This window comes from Pezoporus occidentalis, unplaced genomic scaffold, assembly GCF_034315485.1.
Source record: "Pezoporus occidentalis ecotype Australia unplaced genomic scaffold, CSIRO_AGI_Poc_V1 ctg97, whole genome shotgun sequence".
NCBI classification, from domain to species: Eukaryota; Metazoa; Chordata; class Aves; order Psittaciformes; family Psittacidae; genus Pezoporus; species Pezoporus occidentalis.
The window spans coordinates 1,501,627-1,523,322 of NW_026916336.1; the positions used below are offsets into that span (position 1 = coordinate 1,501,627).

At 49.4% G+C, this 21,696-nt stretch overlaps 1 protein-coding gene across 3 annotated transcripts in view; it reads right to left on the reverse strand.

Moving 5' to 3' along the window:
- Window positions 1–21,696, reverse strand: part of EPHB1 (EPH receptor B1) — a 77,650-nt gene that overhangs the window by 34,527 nt on the left and 21,427 nt on the right. For all 3 annotated transcript variants that reach the window (XM_062606498.1, XM_062606499.1, XM_062606500.1), the window contains exons 2-3: window positions 18,711–18,775; window positions 14,648–15,329 (exon numbers count right to left, since the gene is read on the reverse strand). In XM_062606498.1, the coding sequence (XP_062462482.1) occupies window positions 14,648–15,329; window positions 18,711–18,775 (747 nt within the window). The remainder of the gene's footprint in view (window positions 1–14,647; window positions 15,330–18,710; window positions 18,776–21,696) is intronic.

Below are 21,696 nucleotides of genomic sequence, written 5' to 3' on the forward strand. Positions count from 1 at the left end.
AAGCTGGAGGTGCAGAGAGCACTGCCACATGCAAAGGCAATAAAGAGCACAGATGGTCCAGCCTTGCTCCAAAAAGACATGTGGATGTCACCCACCAGCACCCCCAGGACATGGATAGCGGGGAAGGGGGCCTGTTGCACTTGAGGACACCACAAGCCATGAGCAAAAGAGGAACTGCAGCTCATTGCACTTACAGCCCACTGGAAAAGGATTCAAGGCCATTTCCCCCCCTTCTGGAAATGACAGTTTTCATTAAGGAAAAAAACTTGCCCCTAAACCAAATGCTTTCTGCAAGAGGCTCATGAGTTTTCAATGAAACCAAAAATAAAGAGAGAGATGCTTTACTGGAAACCCCTTTGCCCACACCAAATGCATATATCTTTAAGCACACTAAGAAAAGAAGGTGAGGGGAAAGCCCATCAATTTTTCAGCCTTCAAACTGATTAGCTCAAATGATAGGAATTCTAGCGGCAAGGCAGCTCTCCTCCCTGTCCCACTGCCTCCATACAGGCTAGGAAGCCCTCCTAGATGCTTTCAGCTGAAAGATACCATCCAAGCAAATAAACACCCAACTGAGACTGCATGCCATAGAACAACATTTAGAGGATGTCGTGATTACAGGGGCAGGAAGCATCAGGAGACTGGTGATACCACATCCCCTCTTTTTGTCCTCTCCACAGACATCCAAGCAGGGAGGAGGCACTTGTTGCCAGAGGTTTAACTACTTGATGTTCTCCCATCATCCCTTCCCTCCTGCATCTCTGTTGGAAAAGGGGTTGGGGTTGTTTAGGATTCCTCCCCCCACCTCCTTGCTACTTTTTAAATGATCCAGTTCCCTTTTCTACCAAGTCAAGTGCTTCTCCTGAGCACCTCAGCCCTGGCATGGCCACACCAAGCTCAGCAGGCAGTCAGTAACACCGGTGCCCACACTGCCATGCCAACCACTATGAGGCATCTGCAAACTAAACTGAAGAGGCTTCTTTATTAGGAGCATTGCTATGCTCCAGCAAGGAGGGGTGGGAGGGTACCCACCATACGCATCCTGCCCTCCTGACCATGCTGAGAAGGGAGGTCAGACCCAGTATTGAAACACCCGTCAGCCACCAAATTTCCTTTCCTACATCCAGTCATTGGGGCAGGGCGAGTAGCATGACCCAGATGGAGAAACACGGAGGCTGGAGCATCCCCACCCCCTCAGACAGACGTGTGCTCCTCCAGGGAGGAAGCTCAGTACAAGTCCCCAAGTAATGCCAGAAATCACAGCACCCTGGGGACAGAACACCCCAACAGAGCCACATCTCAGGGAAAGATAAAAACCACATTTTGGTGCAAACTTCACCATTTTTGCAGCCAAACACAGAAATTCTCAGCATTCCAAACCACTTAGAGCTGCTCCTACCCCAAGGCCAAGTGCTCACTCAAGCTAATTACAAACAGCGCCTGCCTCGTCGCATTGCCTTTCTGTATTTCAACACTGTATAGGCAAAAACTCATGAGATAAACACGAGCTTCCAGCATCTGGGTTTGCATCCTGTGGGCAAGAGGCTGCATCTCTCCTCAGTGTGTAAAGGAAAGAGGCCCTGGCTCTTCATGGCACAGATGGTTAATCAAACCAGACCCTTATCTCTGGAGAAATGGGTTTAGATCTGCCTTGGGACACATGTAAATTGAAGTCGGCAGCTTCCTGGCCCGCCATGGTTTATTCTTGGGAGAAAAGTAAAATTCAGTGTGGTTTTTTCCTTCTCAGGTTTTTTTTTGCTGCTGCTCTTCTCACAGATAAGGAATCAATCAAAGCAGGGCAGGATTTCAGTGGCACTTGCAGGTAGCTGTGCGAAGCCAATCAGAGGTAATAGAGTGTGGGTGCATCTGCATTTGCCTCTCCCGAAAATCCCATCCCTCATCAACCAAGGATCTGCTCCCCCAGGGCAGAACAAGGTGCCTGCAGATTGAGCCGTGTGTGCTTGGCTGCAAGCAAAACTCAGCCGATCCTCATCCAGAAGTGTTTTTCCTCCAGGAAAGCAGGCTTGGGAAGATTAAGGATCTCTAGATGCAGAAGAGCTGTTTAGGTAGTGCCATGAGCCTAAACAATGAGTTTAAGCCTCCAGTAGGGCATGGAAGCAGCCAAGTTTGGCTCCCATGTGCCTGCAGCACCCATCTTTCCAACAGGTCCACGCTTGCCTATTTAGCCACCACTTTGGGCTTGACTTTCTCTGCTTTTCATGGTTAGAGGGATTCTGAAGGTCTAAAGATGAAATCTGTCCCAGACCCATTTGCTGGATGAGAAAGGGGAGAGCACGCATGCCCTGGGCAGACAGCATTGCAGGGCTGCCAGCTCACCGCAGAGCAGGGAAACTTGCTTTGCTCTCCAAAACAGACAACAGGGGGTGAAAAAAACCCACTTCTGAAAGTCATTTTGCAGATCACTTTTCTCCCACCTGGGTTTTGCTCCAGTTTAGTTTCCACTTCATGCCAGGCTGAGGCCACCTGCTCTCACACCACAACTTCCCCACCACTTCCCCCTTTTTCCATAAACCTGACACTGAAATAACAACACCAGATCTTCTGCTCCACCAATTTTGCATGGGAAATCAGGCATGAAACGCGGCTGGAGGGCACCTGGCACAGCTCATGGAAACCCTCAAGCCCACTTCCATTTCTCCCCAGTGTTTCAGGTCTTCCCCCTTGGGAATTAAAGCACCGCTATTGAAGGGAGCAGGGACACTTGCCTTGCTCTCAAAAACAGTGAACAGGGAGGCACTGCAGGGAAGGATAAGGCTAGCACTGCCTCTCTGAGCACCCACGTTCAGTGGTCAAACACTGAATAATTTGATCAAACACTACACAATTCATCTGCACAGGCTGGAAGTAGAGCAACCACCAGACGCATGGCCACAGTGGTGATGGGCACCAGCTGCTCATCACAGTCCTAATGCTGCCAAGCTTATTATTCTGAGTCAACAAATGAAGGGGGCATGAATCTCTCAGCCATGACTTGAGGTGATTTAACCTTCTACTCTTCTTTAAAAACATATTTAGCAGCTGGAGCCTGCCACGGGCTGTCAGCTGTGCAAGCAGGACAGGGCTGGTTTTGTCATCGCTGTCCCAAACCGCATGGGCTGAGGGGCCAGGAGCTACCTGAATAGTAGCTGCAAATGAAATGCCACGACCTAGCTCTCCCTGGGGATGACATGTAAGGAAAAGGGATATTGATTTTCCATGGAAATAGACAGCAGTGTCCAACCCCCTTCTCCTAGGCTTCCCCACCCCTACCAGCGACAGATGAATATTTACATCTCTGCTGCATGTTAAAACCAGAGCTAAGGGGTGGGGAAGAAGCCACATGGGAAAACCCTCACAACCTGGGGCACTCTTGGTTTTAATGAGGATGATAAAACTAAGGCTGAGCTAAAGATGGCTGGTGCTACGAAGGCAAGAGATGCTCATAGTGTCACATTGGTGATGCTGATGGCCATCAGATTGCATCAATCCTGGTCGACTTGGCCAAGCATGAAAGGGTACCACCAAGACATGTGCTGGTGAGCAAATGCATCCCCAGCACTGCAATGTCACTTGCAATGAATCTCCTGATGAATTTGAAGCAAACAAGTGGGGGGATCAAGATTCAGGATAGGACTCACATTCCAAAAATACAAGCCCCAGAAGATGCTTTACTCCTACCCCGGGCACTGGTCTCAATACAGAATTCATGGCATGAGACTATTTCCCCCATGAATTGCAGCAATGTGAGACTCCAGGAGTCCATAGACACAGACTGAAAGCTGTACAGGAGAGCTGATACTTTGATGTACCACTTAACACAGCACATTCCGTTCACCACTCAACACCTACGTGAGCAATTGAGCCACCTAATGAGCAGGAAAGTGAGCTGCCACAAAAATGCATGGTGGATCTCAGAGACTAGCTCTTTTCTCAGATACAGAGGTGCTAGCAGGGGCTGTAGTTAGAAGACCCTAAAAACAATCCATCTTTGCTTTGCAACCAGCAGAAACTCCCTGGGGATTTCAGGAGCCACCAATGTCACACGTAACTCCAGCACCTTTCCCAAATGGGAAACTGGAGCAGCATCGCCCCTGGGCTCCCTGAAGCACAAACCCCTCCTGGCTGGGATGCAAACATCTACCACTCTTAATCGAAACTAATTAAGTACCTTTCCCTCCTTTGCCAGCTCACACCACACAGTATCCCCTCAATCTAGAGAGCATCAAGTGCTTATTAATTACAGCTGAAGTGGTTCCTTGTTAGTGCTGACACCATGAAGATGAGTCATCCCAGGATGGGGGATAGCTCCAGCTACAGGGACAGGTTTGCACTGCTGGCACAGCCAGGGACATGTGGACACACGGCTTCCATGCATCCACGCCATGACACTGGAGGACATCGTGCCTTGCATTGCACTGGGGTGGTGGGATGCCCCATCATGGAGCAGGACCTTGCCATCCTGATGAAGATGAGCCTCTGGGGCTGCAGTTTGACTGACTGGTTGAGGACCATGCCCAGGGATGGTTTTGGCATGGGAGGATGGATTCAGCAGGGGAAGATGTCCCAGCCAAGGCGCAACTGCTCCCCGAGATCCCTCATTCCCCCCCCTCCAAGAGCCCCATGTGTGGAATTAATTAGAAAAGTAATTAAGAGAGCTCCCCTATGAATATTTATAACCAAGCAAGCCATAATTACTGTTCCTCAGAGGAAAGGCACCTTCCTACCCAGACACAGAGAGGGGAAGGGAAATGTAGCACTGATGAGGGGACTAAAGGCACCCTCTGCTCGTGCCTTCACATCTACTTGCCTGCACAAAGCCCTGGTCCTTGGGAAACTACTTCTATTAATCCACAAAAGCATAAGCTTTCCACCCCTCGGGTGGCATTTTCAGCAGCAAGCTGCCATATTTCCCACAGCTGACTGCAATTTACTATTATTTCTATATATGAGCATCACTTATATATATTCTGTACAGAGCAAACCCCACAAGCATCAAGTAATCCCTGCTCCCAAAGAGAGCAACCAGCTCCCTGTGTGCCATGCTGGCATGCATCAACTCATCCCAAAGCTATGTCCAGGGTAGGTTTATTGAGCAATTGGTTTTAAGTGCCTCAGTAACATATAGTAAAAAATAAAAATAAGAAAATCAGATCAAAATAAGTCGATATCAATCTCAACTCAAAGGCAATTTACCCTCTTGGCTGCTGAACCAGCAAGGGGATAACCAGTTGAGCTAGGGTAGAAATTCAATTCCTATTCGTTTCAATTCGCCTTGTGTATCAATTCCCTAGGAAGCCTCTGCTTTTATGGACCAGTTTTAGACAGCAAAGCCCAGAAACCAGACCTGAGATCACCTCTGGGGTGACACACAGCCCCGTGCTCACCCAAAAAAGCAAGGAGATGGCAAAGCTCTGCCACACTGACCAGAGCATCATCCTGGAGAGGCCCCAGGAAGTCAATAGATGAGATGAGAAGAGATGGTGTTAGCCCAAGCATCACTCCCTGCTCACAGGGATGCTGCCACTGGGAGGTCAGCGATTACCATGCAGGATGCAGCCACACCAATAGCATCACCACAATAGCTGGTAGCTACACCAAGGTAACCAGCTCCTACTCTCAGCTCTCTCCTTCCTAACAGCCATTTTCATACAAGAAATACCATACAAGCAGCTAAGTCCTGAGTTTAACATGAAAACTAAGCAATGCAGTTCCACACCATGCCATTAATTGCATTTCCTTGGTTGCTGCTCGCTGTGTGAGGCTCCCCTGGGAGCGCAGTGTGGAGGAACATCAATTCCCTCCTCGTCCAGGTTTGCACATCTTAATTTGAGGCACCCACAGCTGACTACTTCGTTTGGTTTGATGCTCCAATAGACAAGGCATGGATCTTTTCTTGGCTGCTAGTCTGCTGCGCTGGCTGAAGACGGATGGATTTTCCTCTGGCTCCCCAGCCCTCCTCCAAAAGCCTTGCTTAAGTGCGCCAGTGATGCTTTGATTTAATCACCACGCTCCTGCTCTCAACGCATCCTCTGAGATACAAGACACCAGGTGTGACAAATGACCACTTTTAACACACTCAGAGCTAACACCCAAGGCACCGCTCCATTTGTCACCAGCTGGGTGCAGAACGATCCAGGTAGCACATGCAGGGGATTTGGAGAGGGTGGGAAATTAAAACCTCAGTAATCTGTGCTCATTTCTTTTAGCCCTCACCCTGGTGGGCTCCACCCTTCCTCTGCACATACACACAGTGCCCCAGGCCCTGTGGCTGGCAAGTCCAACACATGCAAAAACCCCTCTGACAGCCCAGGGAAAGCAGTGTGAGGTGCAGCAGTGTGACATGCTCCACAACATCCATGGCTTTTCCATGGCTTGCATTTACACAACGGGTCTTTCACTTAATAAAGCATCATCAGCGAAGGCCTGTTTCCCAAACCAGCGGCTGCAGGAGACCTGCAAAGCTCAACAATACCTCAAGGGCACAGCCTAGCTTTCAAACATCCTGCACAAGGGACTGCCAGTGAGTTATCTCATGGCTTGGGGTAAAAATATGCCCAGTTTATCATTATTATTACTAGACAGCAGGGGTAAAAACACTCCTTTATTTTCCCTTTTTAATTATTATTACTAGCTTTCTGGGAGACATGTTGACTCCTAAAGAGCTTGTCATGGGCTGTACAGTGCAGCACAGCCCCAAACATGGGTGAGATGCCCATCCCTTGGCAAAAAAAACTGCAGTAAAATCATGGTTTGGATTCCATGGGACCTTAAAGCTCATCCAGTTCCAACCCCTGCTACGGGGAGGGACACCTTCCCCTGGACCAGGTTGCTCCAAACTCCGTCCAGCCTGGCCTTGAAGACTGCCAGGGATGGGGCAGCCACAGCTTCTCTGGGCACCCTGTGCCAGTGCCTCAGCACCCTCACAGGGAAGAGCTTCTTCCTCATCTCTAATCTAAATCCCCCTTCTGTCAGGTTAAAGCCATTCCCCCTTGTCCTGTCACTACAAGCCCTTGTAAAAAGCCCCTCTCCATGTTTACTGTATCCCCTTTAGGCACTGGAGCTGCACTAAGGTCTCCCCAAGAGCCTTCTGCTCCCCAGGCTGCAGAAGCCCAGCTCTCTCAGCCCATCTTCAAAGCAGAGGTTCCAGCTAGAGCTGTTCCCAAATGAGCACTCTCATGACTTAAAAAAGCCAAAAAAAAAAAAAAAAAAAAAAAAGGAAAAAGTTACAGAATGGCTCTAAACCACCCCGGGCTGAGTCACCGAGTTTGCCAGGTGCTGACTGCTTGCAAACAAGGATGGAAACAATGCGGGGGCAGGACATGAGCCGGATCCTGTGCTTCCTCACAGCTCTCCCATTGTCCAGGAGAACAATCCCAACACTAGCCGGAGAGGGAAGGGCCTTCAGCCCGATGAGGCCAGGGTGAGAGATGGGTCTCCTGGGCTAGTGTAAGCAGAGGAGGTCAGGAAAACTAAGCGGGTTTTGCAGCCCCACCATTGCACGGATGCACAGACATGTGCCCATAGCAGTTCCTGCAGCATACAGAGAGCTTTGCACCCCTATATCCCCAAGGAAGCACACTTCAGCTACCACAGAAAGCTTTTTAGATGGACCATTAACAAGCCAAGGGTTTGGAAGCAGATTTATGCTCCCATTTGTAAACAGGCTCATGAAAAGCACCCTTGGAGGGGTGGAAATCAAGGGGGGATTTTTCTTTTTAAGACTGGAATAACACTTAAAAGTTCCCATTATAAGGAGGGAAAACACATAAATGGACCATGGTACAATTTGAGAAGGAAAATACTGCATCAAAATAAATACACACACACATACACACACACACACCCCATACAGCTAGGGGGCCATTCCCTATTCCCTTTGAGGCCACGTGCAGTGACAGTGCGGCCAGGGCAGCCCAGGCTAGTGATGCTTGCCTGACCTCCACTCACATCTTCTCCTGGGCATTATCCAGGTTTCTCCTTCACTTCCCATTTGGAGGGGTCTGGATTGCAGACATCACTCAGACCCTGCTCATGATATGGGGACAAAGCCAGAGAGCAGTAGCTGCAGTGCCCGAGTATCCTTGACAGCAGCATCCAGGGCACACACGGTCCTTCCCCATCCCTGTGTTGTGGGAAAGGAAAGGGCCCGAATCCACCAAAGGAACATTTTGGCTAATAATGTCTAATTATGACTTCCATTAAAACCCATCACACTCATTAGAAAAAATATTTAGCAAGGCTTTCTGGACATTTTCCTTACAAAATTACCACAGAGGTTAATGGATGTCTTCATTAAGGCATAATTTAAGAAAAATCACACTTTTTTTTTTTCCCTTTCTTTCTTCTTTTTTCTTTTTGGAGGCGCAACGATTCAAACGCTTCCCCTCTGCAGCGTGGCCGTGGTAAAACTGGGCTGCCTGTTCCACCCAGTGGTGGAAGCAGGGAGATGGCTGCCAGGCAAAGGCAAAGCCCCTCCAACAAAGGGGAGCGTCCCTCCATCCCTCCCTCTGTCATCCCTGGGAAGAGCTGGGAGAGCTGCCACTTTCTCAGTAGTCAGAGGTTTGTGGCTCAGCTAAACACAGAATAAAACACTCTCTGCTGCCATTAGGTGTGGAAGGGTGTGCGGATGCTCTCACTTTGGTCTAAAATCAGGTTTTCTGATGGTTAATGTATACCAGGCACCCAAACCCTGGGGGAGCAGAAGTGCAGCCCCAGTGTGCCAGCACACTGCCCAGCCACCCGTTCTTTGGGTGTTGAACAGGAGAAAAGCTTGAAATCCCACTTCCAAACACACAAAGAAACGTCTTCCCCACAAAAGCCACCTAAAGGATCGTGAGCATCAATTGCAGCCGCAGTTTCCCTTCCATCCAAGCTGTCGGGCACGCATCCTGCTGGTGCAGTGACCATGTGTCCGTAAGTACAGATTGAGACAGAAAGGTCTGGAAACAAACTGTTTGACCTCGTCCTGGTCTCCAGGAAAGAGCTTGAGGAAGCTTAAAGCAGGTTTTAAGCCCAATTATTTAGGATTGCAGGTGGGGTTCTTCATAGGGATCCCAGCCCTCAATGTACCCATCCCGCTCTGGGATGCTGCCAGCCCCATCACATATCCTGTCATAGGACAGGGCCAGATGCCATTGTGCCATTGCGCCCCAGGGACACCAGAGCACCCCTCCAACCTTGCCACCAGCCGGTGCAACACCCACAGCCACCAAACCAGGGATGGGGAGAGGGTTGCACTTCCTAAAGCAAGCTGGGAAGCTGTGGCTCCGCTAAACCAAATCCAAGGGAAGGCAAAAGGAGAGATGGGCAGGGCAAACACTTTCTTTTTACCTCTTTGTTTTTCCCTTCCTGTTTTAGAGGATAAAGTGCTCAAAAAGAGATCACCTGTGGGCCAGGCAAGCTGGAATGAGATGCTGAAGAGAAAGCAGTGGGGAAGCAAGAGGCAGTGAGGTCTTTCTGCAGCCCCTGCAATGCTTGAAGTGCTCACCCTGATCCAGGTGCCAGGGCAGCTAGGCATGAAACTGCATCATCCCGGAACAGATGCACCCCAAAGCACAGAGGAGGAGGGCTCTGTATCCCCAAGACACAGTGAGGCAGCTCACAGCCTCCCTTGCTGCTATCCACCCATGCAACAAAACCATCATCATCTTCTTCACCCAATGAAACCTCTACTGGGTGCCACACACAGTACAGGGGCACTGGACCAGAACATGGTGCATGAAAAAGGTAGGCAAAGGCACAGCCAGACAGAACAAAAAGACCCAGTTCTCAGCACAAGCAATGATTTGATCTGGAAAACTTGACGCTTCCCTGGGTTTAAGTGTTAGCAAATTATTCTACTAATAATTACAAAATGTTCCTAATTATTATTAAAAACAAAATCACTTTATAAATCCCACGCTCCGCTATTGTTTCCAGCCTTCTGTGGTGGATAAATAATGGAAATCAATAATTATCACCAGAGCTGCTCAGCGGGAAGGGAGGATAATGGGGGGACTGGCATGGGGCTGCTTGCTCCTTGACATTCCACTGGTAGGAAATTTACCCCCCACTACTCCTTTCCCAAATCCAGCCCTCCGTGCACAAGGAAGGAGAGAAGGCCAAACACAGAAAGGAGACAAAGAAACCAATGGGATGCAGATCACCAAAATAAACCCGTGCACACACACAAAGCTTTGGCAAAGTCTTGGCAAAGCCTGGTGCATGGCAGCTGAAAAAGGGCTGGGGGACCTGCAGATGGGGAAGGGGACTGGCTGCCTTGCAGAAAGCTGGGATGCCTGGGAGCAATGATGCTCGAGGAGCAGTTTCTGCCTCACAGGCATCACAGCCCAGCTTTGCTCCTGTGGTTTGGGTTTAGTTTTTATTTTGCCACCCCTGCTAGCTCAGCTGTTGCAAGCAAGCAGGTCGGTTCATTATCCCAAGCTGCAGCAGCTTGGATGCTCCTGAACACACCACGAAAGGAATTTGCCAGTAGGGAAAACACAAAGGCAAGAGAAGCTTGGGAAGCAGCAGGACCACCCTCACCCCTTCTCCCTGGGTTTATAAATCTTTTATAAAGTAAAAAGATTCAGCACAAAGCTGATTCAGACCCAGACTTCTTCGCTGGCTTCTCTGTGCAACTGAATTATCGCCTGGTACTGAGAAGGTCAGAGAGAAAGAACGCATGATTCCAGAGGACAAAAGTACAGTGCCCCATCCTCAAAATCAAAAGGGATAAAAGCCAAGACACTCGCAACTGCCATCATTCTAGCGAGGGGTTACCTTGCCATCATTAGGTTTCAGAGTAAAACACCAGCAGAGAAAGGGTTTAATCATCTTCCTTGAGGAGAACAAGCAAAATCCACCCAGCACGCTCATCCAAGGTCTCAAATGATTTCCCTGGCCTCCCAGTGATCCCCACTCCCGCTTTTCCTCCCACCTCCTCACCAGCAAAATGATGCATTACACCTTGACCATGCAAGGAAGCCATAAAGCAAGGCTGAGGGACAGAGCAGAGCAAGATGAATGGATTTAATATCAACCCGAACGGAGCATGGGCTATCACACCAAATGAATTATTCATTTTGAATTCAGTAACAGCCTCCATTTCACATTGACCCACAAGCTCTCACGGGCATGAGATGCCGAAGAGGATGGGGTAGGCAGTCCAGTGGGTTTTAGGGTATGGCATGCCATCTCCCATATGAGAGCAACACAACTCCACACCAGCCAGGAGGTCTGTGCCAAACCCAAACAGCCTGGGATGGAAATGAAAACCAGGCAAGATGGATAAAGAAAACCTCCCTCCACCCCCACCTTAGTGATGTGTTGGTAATGACCCCTCATCACTTTGACCCTAACACACAACAATAATCTCTTCAGGACTCAAAATACCCCCAGATGAAGATTGCATCCTGCCTGTGCCTTTTGCGAACGGCTAAGTGCCGATAAAAGCTGGTATTAATGAATCCCTCAGCGGCCCCGAGCTCTGCTGTCAGCACGAAACCACTCCAGTCTAATAGCCCCATGACAAACGCAGCCTCTATCCCTGGGGGTGGGAGGGATGAGAGAGGACTGAGGGGGGGGGGGGGCTAAACAATTCAACCCTAATTTTTCCCCACCACTTTAGAATTAAGCCCATTTTGTCAGCCTTAAAATACCAAGAGATTTTTTACTTCTTTTTCCCTTGGTGACAATTCCCCTGGGTTTGTTAAGTGGCTCATCTCAAGCTGACGAAGGCTTTGAGCAGATGTCAGGAGCACGTGGCTCCTGGGAGCTGGGGTCCAATTCTGGCAGCATCTCTGCGAGGTGAGCCCAGCAGATGAAGGCAGCAGAGGAATGCAATCCCTTCAAAAGCACCAAGACAAATAGAAAACCAACAAATTATTACGGCTAAACCTTGTGATGTGACACCTCATGCCCATCAGAAGGGCAGCAGTATGCCCAGGGCCTTGCAGTATCTCCAAAGTCTAAAGGGATACAAGGAGAAACTTGGTGGCCAAAGGGTGCACACGAGCTACAGAGAAGATGGAGTCCAACCCAAGGTCAGATTTCTATTCAAATGCAGTTAATTTTTCCAGCAGTCCTAACGTAAGCTCTGGCTCAGGCTTTTAGGACTGGTTTTAATGAACCTTCAGGAGGGGCTGGCAGGTTTAGTGGTTTTGGGTTCCTCGTGCGAACTTCAAGCTTACAGGTCCCACTTACAACCCTAGCCTTTCATCTATCACCCCAACATGGGAACTGGGAAATACTCTCATAGGACTGGGAGAGGGGAGTTATGGGAGCTCTGCTCTAAAGACAACATCATACCAGCACCCAACAGTGCCCAGAGGATCATCAAAAAAGCATCGTCTCACCATCATGCATATGCTTGGTGCTATTTAATCACCTGCTTGGCCTGCATCCACAGCCTTTCAGGATCCCAGATTATGTCAGTCAATCCATAAAAGACATTTCTACTGCCTTAGGCCTGACAGAATCCTGAATTTTCCCTCAAGGAGGCCGAATGCAAAGCATGCTCCCCATGCAAGGCAAAACGCTCACTAGAAGCTCTGCAGAGCCCACTTTAGGGCAGCACAAGGGGTTTCTCCTTCAGCATCAGCACTGCTGAGGAGTGAGAGCACAGCTGGAGGCAAGTGCTGTGGCACAGAGAACTCAGCAAATTCCCAATGTATAGGGGTCTGGTCAGCGCAGCTTTGATGGCATAAACACACCATGACCGGTTTGGAGTTTGCATGAGAAAAGAAAACAAAAGAAGCCATGGAGATAGGCCTAATGCCCACCCTGAGCAGGTTTGCTCCCATGCCTCTTTATAGAGTCCTAGAATGGTTTGAGTTGGAAGGGACCTTAAAGCTCATCCAGTTCCAACCCCCTGCCATGGGTAGGGACACCTTCCACTAGACCAGGTTGCTCCAAGCCCCGTCCAACCTGGCCTTGAACACTGCCAGGGATGGGGCAGCCACAGCTTCTCTGGGCACCCTGTGCCAGCACCTCAGCACCCTCACAGGGAAGAACTTACTCCTTATATCTAACCTAAATCTCCCCTCTGCCTGGTTAAAGCTGTTTCCCCTTTTCCTGTCACTACAAGCCCTTGTAAAAAGCCCCCCTCCAGATTTCTTGTAGAATCTTGCGTCCTCCTATCCCCCATTCTCTGCCTTGTCCATACAACAAGCATTGGGTAGGTGCAACAATCTCCTCCTGGGAAGTTAGAAACATTCAAGACCCCAACTTTCTCCACCACCCCCGGCAGCAGCAGATAGAATGGTCAACATCACTGAAACCTGCAGCAGTTTTACATTATCGTTTTCCCCACATTTCTGGCCAAATGACATTATTTCCCAATTCCAGTCTTTAGTTAAAATGAGTATTTATTTTTCAATGACGAGAAAATGTCATTTTGCCATAAAACCATGTGCGCTTTCTGTTTGTTTATTCAATAGTAGAGGAACATCTCGCCAGAAACACTTCAGTTTGCAGAGCCCTCCCTCCAACAGAGCACTTTAGATCCTCATGGGAATCCATCTCCTAGTGGGAGCAAAACCACATTCAAGATCAACCACAAAACTGAAAGGATCCACCAGCGATGCTACTTGATGGGAAAGCAAGGACTCTGGTCCTTTCACAGTTGTTGCAGTCCTGGCACAGGAAGGCATCGCCGTCCCTACATTGGCCAGGCAGGAGTGTAGCTTTTCATGGTGAAAACCTACACAAGTTCCTAGGTTTAAAGCAGATGAACAAACAAGTTTCTCCATAGCTTGAATCCTAACTTCGCCATTTTCATGAAGAAGAAACGCATGGTGGCCACCCCAAGGAGCATCACAGCCAAGCCTGCTACACTTGCTGCCACCTGCACCAAAAGAGGTTCAAGTCAGACCTCTTCCCATCACTCCCCCTCCTCCAAAACCAACCCTAAAGCCCTTTGACACCTGTCTTTAACCTTCTTCTTCCCAAGCTGGTGGTGCCTACCTTCTGGAAAGCACTAATGAAATGAGGTTAGCTTCTCATGCAAAAAGACCTCTCCTTTTCCCTCACTCCAAACAGCATACAAAAAAAAAACAAAACCATCTTAACTGTGAAGAGACAGAAAGGGCAGCAAATAAAGCCAATCCTCCAACAGTAGTTGGGAAATATTCATCAGAACAGCGAAAGGAGATGAAAAGCAGCGAGTGCTGTTTTTATTTTATATTTATAACCCTGTGCTATGGAGGCCTCCAGCAGGCAGCAGCGGGCTGGGGAAACCCAAAAAACATAGCAAAAAAAATTCAAACCAATTAATGCTGAAAATCAGAGCAGCTTCGCTGCAGCCGGGCCCAACAGCAGCTCCCGGCTCCCGCAGCTCTGCTGGGGGAATAACAAGGCAGATGAAAGCTGCTCAGCCTGCGCGGCACTTTGAAGGTAACAGATCACAGAGGAGGCTTCCAGCGGGCTCGCAGCAGCAACTGCTCATGGAGTTTGGCCATGGACTGACCGGAGCACACTAAGAAGACACAGGTTGACTGCTCCCAAATCCCTGCCTGGTCCCCAGAGCAACACTGCTTCACAGCAGGTAAACGATGCAGAGCCCATTTCACAACAGGCATTACCCAAAGGAGCTTGTCTGGGGACAAACATTTTGTTAAGCAAAGCTCAAAACCGATAGAAGCACCTCGTTAGCCAAAATCAGCCTTACCTTTGCAAGCCACATTGTTCTCTGGCTCATAACCAGCCTTGCATGTACAGCGGCCGATGGGGACCATCCACTCCCCATCCCCATTGCAGTACAGTTTGATGGGCACATCCACCTCCTCAGCATTGGGGATGCAGGTGCCACGGGCAGTCACTAGAGAGGTGCTCTCCGCTCCTGTCATCGTCTCTGGGAAGATGGCAAAGTTCTGCACCACGCTGGGGCACTTCTTGAAGAAGACCCTGACAGACAGCAGAGACATACAAGCCCCATAGTCCTGGAAAGCCAGGTAAAAGCCATTGCGGGTCAGGGGCCCGAAACTTCTCACTTCTGTGTTCACCTTCATCAACCTGCCACCAAAGTCCACCTGGGAGAAGCTCTCGTCAGCAGCAATGGTGTCCACTTTGAGGTAGGGTGCCTCTGTCCAGAAGGCAGACTTCTTGGTGGCAATGACAGAGTCTGTCTCGTAGTAGTAGAGGTTGAAAGTCTCTTTGCAGGAGCCAGGGACGTTGGGGAGGCTGCTGCAGTCCCGCACAGTGAAGCGCATCTCGGTGTAGATGCGGTGAGCTCCACGCCGGTTGATGAACGTGGTGAGGAGCCAGTTGTTCTGGTTGGGCTCGAAGACATTGCACACCTGGTATGTACGGATGGTGTTGAGGTTTTCGTCGTAGCCACTGACTTCTTCCCACTGCAGAAAGGAGAAGGGAGAAGTGATAAGACGGAGGTAGAAGGACTGGCAGTGGCCCATGAGCCATGGAGGTGCTACTCACTCTGCACAAGACTGGAAAGAGAATCCTAAAGCCCCAAAGAGACTAGAAACATAGTCAGGGACACACAACAGGACGCATGGGCAGAAACGCCACCTGGGACAGCATCAGAAGAAATCCTCACCCTCCTGCCCCTGCTTGTCTCCCTCCATCGCTCCCATCTGAACATCTTTTCCATGTAACCATCTTAGCTGCCCTGAGAAGATGTAAAAATGGGAAGAAATACACTCCAGGTATGTGGAGGTAAGAAGAAAAGCAGCACACAAGGATACAGCTTCATTAAAGCCTAAGCCAGCACATGCGCTGGAGAGTGAGGCTGACCCCAGGCTCTCAGCACGATGGGATCATTTCCCCTGGGAAAGAAAACTAACTAAATAAAACATCACTGCTGCAGAGAGACAGAATATAGATTTGCAATTCGATTTATAGAAGGGCATTAATATAATCCAGGCTACAATTTCAATTAAGGGACAGCGGCAAACTGTGAATAGTCTGTGATGGCATTAGAGTCCTACAGACTGATTTACAACCTCATAATCCATTCATTCTAACTAATCCATGTTTACAGTCTCTTCATAACAGCGTTATTCGTATGACAATCTTTAAACAGCACTCTGAATATCATGCATAACTTCCAGGAGTGATGCTATGGCAGCACTCCTGGGTGTTTGTGCCTACATGGGGATACAACGGCAGATGGGTGATGCCAACCTGCTCTGTCACGTTGAGTCTTCCCAAAGAGCTCATGTACCACAACCAATCCTGTAACCCTGATTTTGCCATCTTCCATTTTTCATTTAACAACCACTTTCCTCACCTACTCCGCAAGCTTCTCCCTTGTAAAACACAGCCCTGATGTAAAAAAACACAGGTTCTTATTTTGTTTTCAAAGCAGGGTCCTCCTCATGCTGCCAAGAAGTGCAGCAGAATGCTTGCTCCTGGGTCCACCTACTCAGCTCCACTAAGTTTAAGCAATGATCACAGCTCAGGGTTGCATGTTGTTGTTAAACAATGTTTACCAAGACAGCAATAAACTCTCACACATCCAGCTGAGTGCTCTCCCTTCTCATTCTGTACCATGAAAGCACTGCAAAAAAACCCTCTCCCCACCATGGACAAAATGTGTGAATTCACTTCCCTTTCATTATCAGACACCTTTTCACATGAGAAAGGTTCTCCCCAAACCAAGGGGGCTGGCATTGTTCCCCGGTCCCAGTTTCCACCTGGGATGTGCATTACAGCCCTGTCATCCAATCAACACCGGATGACAAGCTCTCTTCCTGCACTCACACCAGCATGAACACCAGCTCCACTGTCTTTGCTGAGGGAATCCTTCCCTTCACTCCACCCGCCAGCTCCTACACCCCAGCCAGGTGCATGGGAGGGGGGACATGACCTGTTATCCTTTATTCCCGGTGCCCATCTGGGAGCCAGCTCTCTCGCCAGATCCTTCTACGGAGTATCTCCTGAGCTTTGCTGCTTTCCTTTGCGGGAGGGCTGTAAACAGCCTCAAAACTCAGAGCCAAAACCTGCCAGCAGACCCTACCCGCACTTCAAGCACCCAGCACATGGTGCTGGAAATAACATGTAATGCCACTTGGAAAACCCTCCTGAGGGTTTGGGGCCAGACCCATATGCTCCCTTGGGAATCCCTTGAGTTCAGCAAGGGATGAATCCTGCAACCAGGCACTGAAGAGCAGCAGGTGCCTGTGTCTGGAAAGACCCACAGTGCCAGCAGCTGCTGCCATCAATGCTCTAACAGCAACAAATGCATCATTTTGACGAGATCCCACTAAATAATTCACAGGGAGCTGGAGATTAAGACAATGTTATTCTCTGTCTCTACTGAGATTTAAAGTGCATCCAGTGGGGAGAGCAGAAGGACAGCCCACACCCCACTGCAGCCAGTCCTCAGCGACCACAGCCCCTGCTGTCCAGCTGGCATCTGAGCCCCAGCACTAATGTCAGCATCCCCGCTGAGCCCCAGGGCACATCTGTGAGCCAGGGTGAACAGACACACTCAGAGCTCAGCCCAGCACAGGGGGATACCACTACCCAAAGGGACTCAAAGCCTGCACACAGCCCATGCTGATGGCAACCCCAGAGTCAAGAGAGGTGGCTCATCAAATCCCTGCACCTCCAGCCCCAAGAGGAATGAGAGGAATGTGGCAGAAAGAGATGACACTCCAGCAGTAGCCAGGAGCCCCTCTCCCACCCCCTCTCTCCTGCCCCAAGGTGCAGGAAGGTTCCATTTATAGATGGCAGCTACTCTTCTCCCTAACAAGCAGAAATTCATACATGTATCTTAGCATCTCTAAGCCAGGTTGCTTGGATGGGTGACACTCTGCAAACCCTGGCACCCACACTCTGGAGAGGCTTGACCAAATACTGGCCATTATCAGTGGACAAGCCAAGAAGTGGTACAAATTTGCCCCCTAATATTTGTTGTGAGCTATTAAATGGGACAAATCCTAACACTAAGAGCTGTAACCAACCAGCTTATAAAGACTACTGCATGCCTGGAGCAAAAGGTGTGCAGCCTCATTTCTTTCGAGGATCTGTCCAAGTCAGTCACACCCTAATGAAGATGCAGGCTGGCATCCTTTCCCCTTTGGTGCCATGTACTGGAGGCCCTGGGGACAGACTCTGCTGCTGTACTCATCCCTGCCTAATCAGATGCCTGTACTACCATGATGCCCATCTATCAGCTCACATCTCCTCCTACCACCACTTCTCTTCCCCACTGGCTGAGTCTCTCACTTTCTCTGCCAGGGGAATGTGAGTCAGGTTATTTTATGCTTCCATTCCTCAAAGGCTCGTATTATATAAAAAAGATGTTTTAAGTGCCTCAGGGTGTTTTGTTCCTCATTACTTCATAAAAGTGACATTAATAGCCAGGGAAGAGCACTGCCGAGTGCAATTATGGATGATGTTCCAGGTATGAAAGCTGTTTTGAGCCTACTAATGTTTCCTAATTACAAGCCTTTTGGCACAGGGAGAGGGAAGGCGTGAGCAGAGGGATGGAGAGTGGTGATGGACCCTTCATCTGGGAAGAAGACAGGCAGGGGAGGAGAAAACAAGCAGATAGAGACCACCTTTGCTGAACTCCCAAGACTGGTTCAGGGAAGGGATGCTCAGCCCCAGACCAGCCATGCAGCTTTGCACAGATGTCCCATACTAGCCCAATGGGGCACCACTGTTCCCACTACAACTTCTTCAGCTCCCCACCTGCATTTTAAGTTAAATAGCCCATAAGGACCCCATGAGATCATGTAAGGATCAGCTGGACAAGAAACACTTACCCCTGAAGGCGGGTTGGCGGTCCAGCCCAGCTCGGCCGTCGCTGTCCGTGTATCCATCAAAGTTTCTGAAGAAACACAAGAAAAGGAAAGCAAACTATTCACTCCTGAAGTTTTTGATGACATTATGAGCTTGGAGCCACAGAAAAACATTCGGCTGGGTTCACAGAACATGCATCTGACCCTTGGAGCTGCTCAGAAATAAAGCAGCAGGTGCCCTAATACATCTAATGAACAGCTTCACTCCAGAGCAAATGGTGCAGGACAAGACTCTTTGCAGAGTCTCAGCCTGAACCAAGCCCATGCTACCATCTCTGACCCTCCCAACAACCACATAAAACTATTTAAAAACTAAGAAGGATGCTGCATTTCAAGGAGTCATTACATGCACATACAAAACCCCATCCAGGCCTGTGAGTTTGCATTAACTCCTTGGAAGCAGCAGGAGACAGGGGGAAAGACTCCTACCACAGGCAGAGCCCACCCTCTCCTCCAGAACCTCCATATGGGCTTTTCAAGTGGGTCCCATTCAACTTGTTCGCAGCTACTTGCTTCGCCCCGCAACACCAGACATCCCCTTTTATGCACTGCATCTGTCTGGTGCCCTGAGTTGCCCTGGCACACAGTTGTTATTTGTCAGAGTGATTTCATATAAGCAAATACAAATCACATTGTTTGAGCCGGTTTAGTCTGCTAGGGGTCTTCTGATGGAGAATTTGGTGGGAAATGTTTAGAAGCTGTAATACAGCTGACATATCCCCACTTTCAGTCTTTAAAAATAAAACCCAACAAAACACAAGAAGAATAACAGCGAGAGCAACAACATATAGAAACAGATGGGGAAAATGCTCCAGGTTTTATTTATTTGTTTGCAGCAAGCAGACATGCAGATTCATTTCCTCAGTTCTTGTGTCTCAAACAAGCAGGAGGAGGAGATGCTGGCACAGCCGAGCACCTCCCGTCGTTCCCCTTTCCCAGGTATTCATGGCAGCTTTACAGTGCCAGGGAAATGGGTGCAACCAGAGAAATAAAGGTCAGGAAATAAAAATCAGCCCAGGAACATGAACTGCCGCTGGACCGCTGCTTTTAATCTCTCCACGCCTGCTCCAGCAATTGCATGAGGGAAATGAGACTCCTATTAATCTTCCCACCCCTCCCTTTGCTGGCTGCTCTGGGATGGGAAGCCAGAGAAGCGTGACCAGGAACTCCCCACCCTGCTACAACTGATAAATGCTCTAACAAAATCCCTGCCGGAGCTGCTGGCCCAGCCTGGCTTCCAGAGGTAAGCATAGCCGTGGAGGGAGGGAGAGCAAGGCAACTGCCCCAAAGAGGGAAGGAAAGGGTGCTCAGGAGCATGCAAGGCTTCTGTGCCCCTAACCAATCCCAGGATGCTGCTGTGGCACTGCCAGGGAGCCTTCAAAGCCCACAGCACCCACGCATTCACCCCTACAGTGTACACAAAAGCATGGTGGCCTTCATGCTATCACAGCATGTTACTCCATACAGTTTCAGCCCTTTTCTGTTTGCAGAAGCCAGATAATACGATCCCAGCTCCAACTCCTCAGGACCAGGGGCTCCAGACCTCCAGGAAGTTTCTGCTCACCACCAAGCCTTCCATCCCTTGCAAACAGCCCCACACCTCATTAAGTTGTCATTTAATGCTCACTATGGCCCTTCAAATAGCAGGCAGACGTGCCCATGCATAAATGGAAGCAAAGGCGGAAGCAAAAGGCCGTGCAAGCATCTCCCAGTCCCCCCTCCCAGCAGGGCTATGCAGGGAAGAATGCTCTGAGAGCCCCTAAAATGATCTCTGCTTTTCCCCACAGCAAATGCAGTATCCTCGTGCCATGCACAGGAAACTGAGGCAGCAGAGTCTAGGGTGACACAGGGAGCGTCGGCCAGCCTGGGACCCAGCTCACCCACCCCATGGTAAGTAAGGACACACTCAGTTACAGGAAAGGCACTTCTCGCAAGGGTTTGTTCAGGCAGCATTCTCACTCCATCATCTCCCTTCCTGTTCCACACACTTACAGCTTCCTTCCCCAAGCCATTGGGATGGGATTTGGGATTTTTTGGGGGGTGGGATGATGACAGAGGAATGTACTCCTGATAAAATACAGCTGCTGTGCAGGGCAGTAGCACGCGAGGACCAGCGCTGCTCTGAGGTGACATCCACCAGGATCCTACCCAGGAGATCTCACCCCTTAGCTCCAGTTTCTCCCCAAAGGCTCTTTTGGAAAGAAAGCAGCAGCAGCAATGATCACTAAACAGGAGACTTCAAAATAACTAATTAAATAGATAAATTAATTGAAACACAGAGAAGCTTTCGTTTGGAGGTTGTTGGAGCCCCAAGGGGACTGTGTGGCTGTGGCCAGGGAGGTTGCATTCACAAGGTTTCCACACTGATGCACATCTCACACTTCAACAGCTTTGTGTTTCTAAAGCAATTTGCACACCCAATGAAAAAGAGGGCTGAGAGCCACTGCTAAAAGTTTGACCCTCTACAGACCACCTCTTGCTCAGATTCTGCCCTGAAGCTGCCATATACAAGAAGATCCATAACCTGGTAAAGTGGTTTGGTTGGCTTGTTGTTTTTTTTTTTTTTACATAAACTGGCTAAATTTCAGCTCAAATTCCTGCTGAGCTCACCCTAACCCCGTGACTGCAGAGGCACTGGCACCAGAAAGACTCAGCTGAGCAATTTCCCATTGACCTCCGCTGCTTCCTCTTGGAGGAAATCTTGGCTTTTACTTCATTTTCTGGGAGGTTCAAGTAACCCCGTGACGCCAGGGGAAATCCCACAGGGACATTTACGGCCAGGCCACTTAGGGCTAAGGCTGCTGAGCACCCTCCTTCAGCACTTGGGGGGGTTGCAGATGATGCTGCCTCTTGCCCTAGTTCCTTGCAAAGCAATGGGGGATGAGAGGAGGCTCTCAGTGCTCATGTCTCCATCTCTGGGCTGCAAAATATCACCACCAGTGTGCAGACA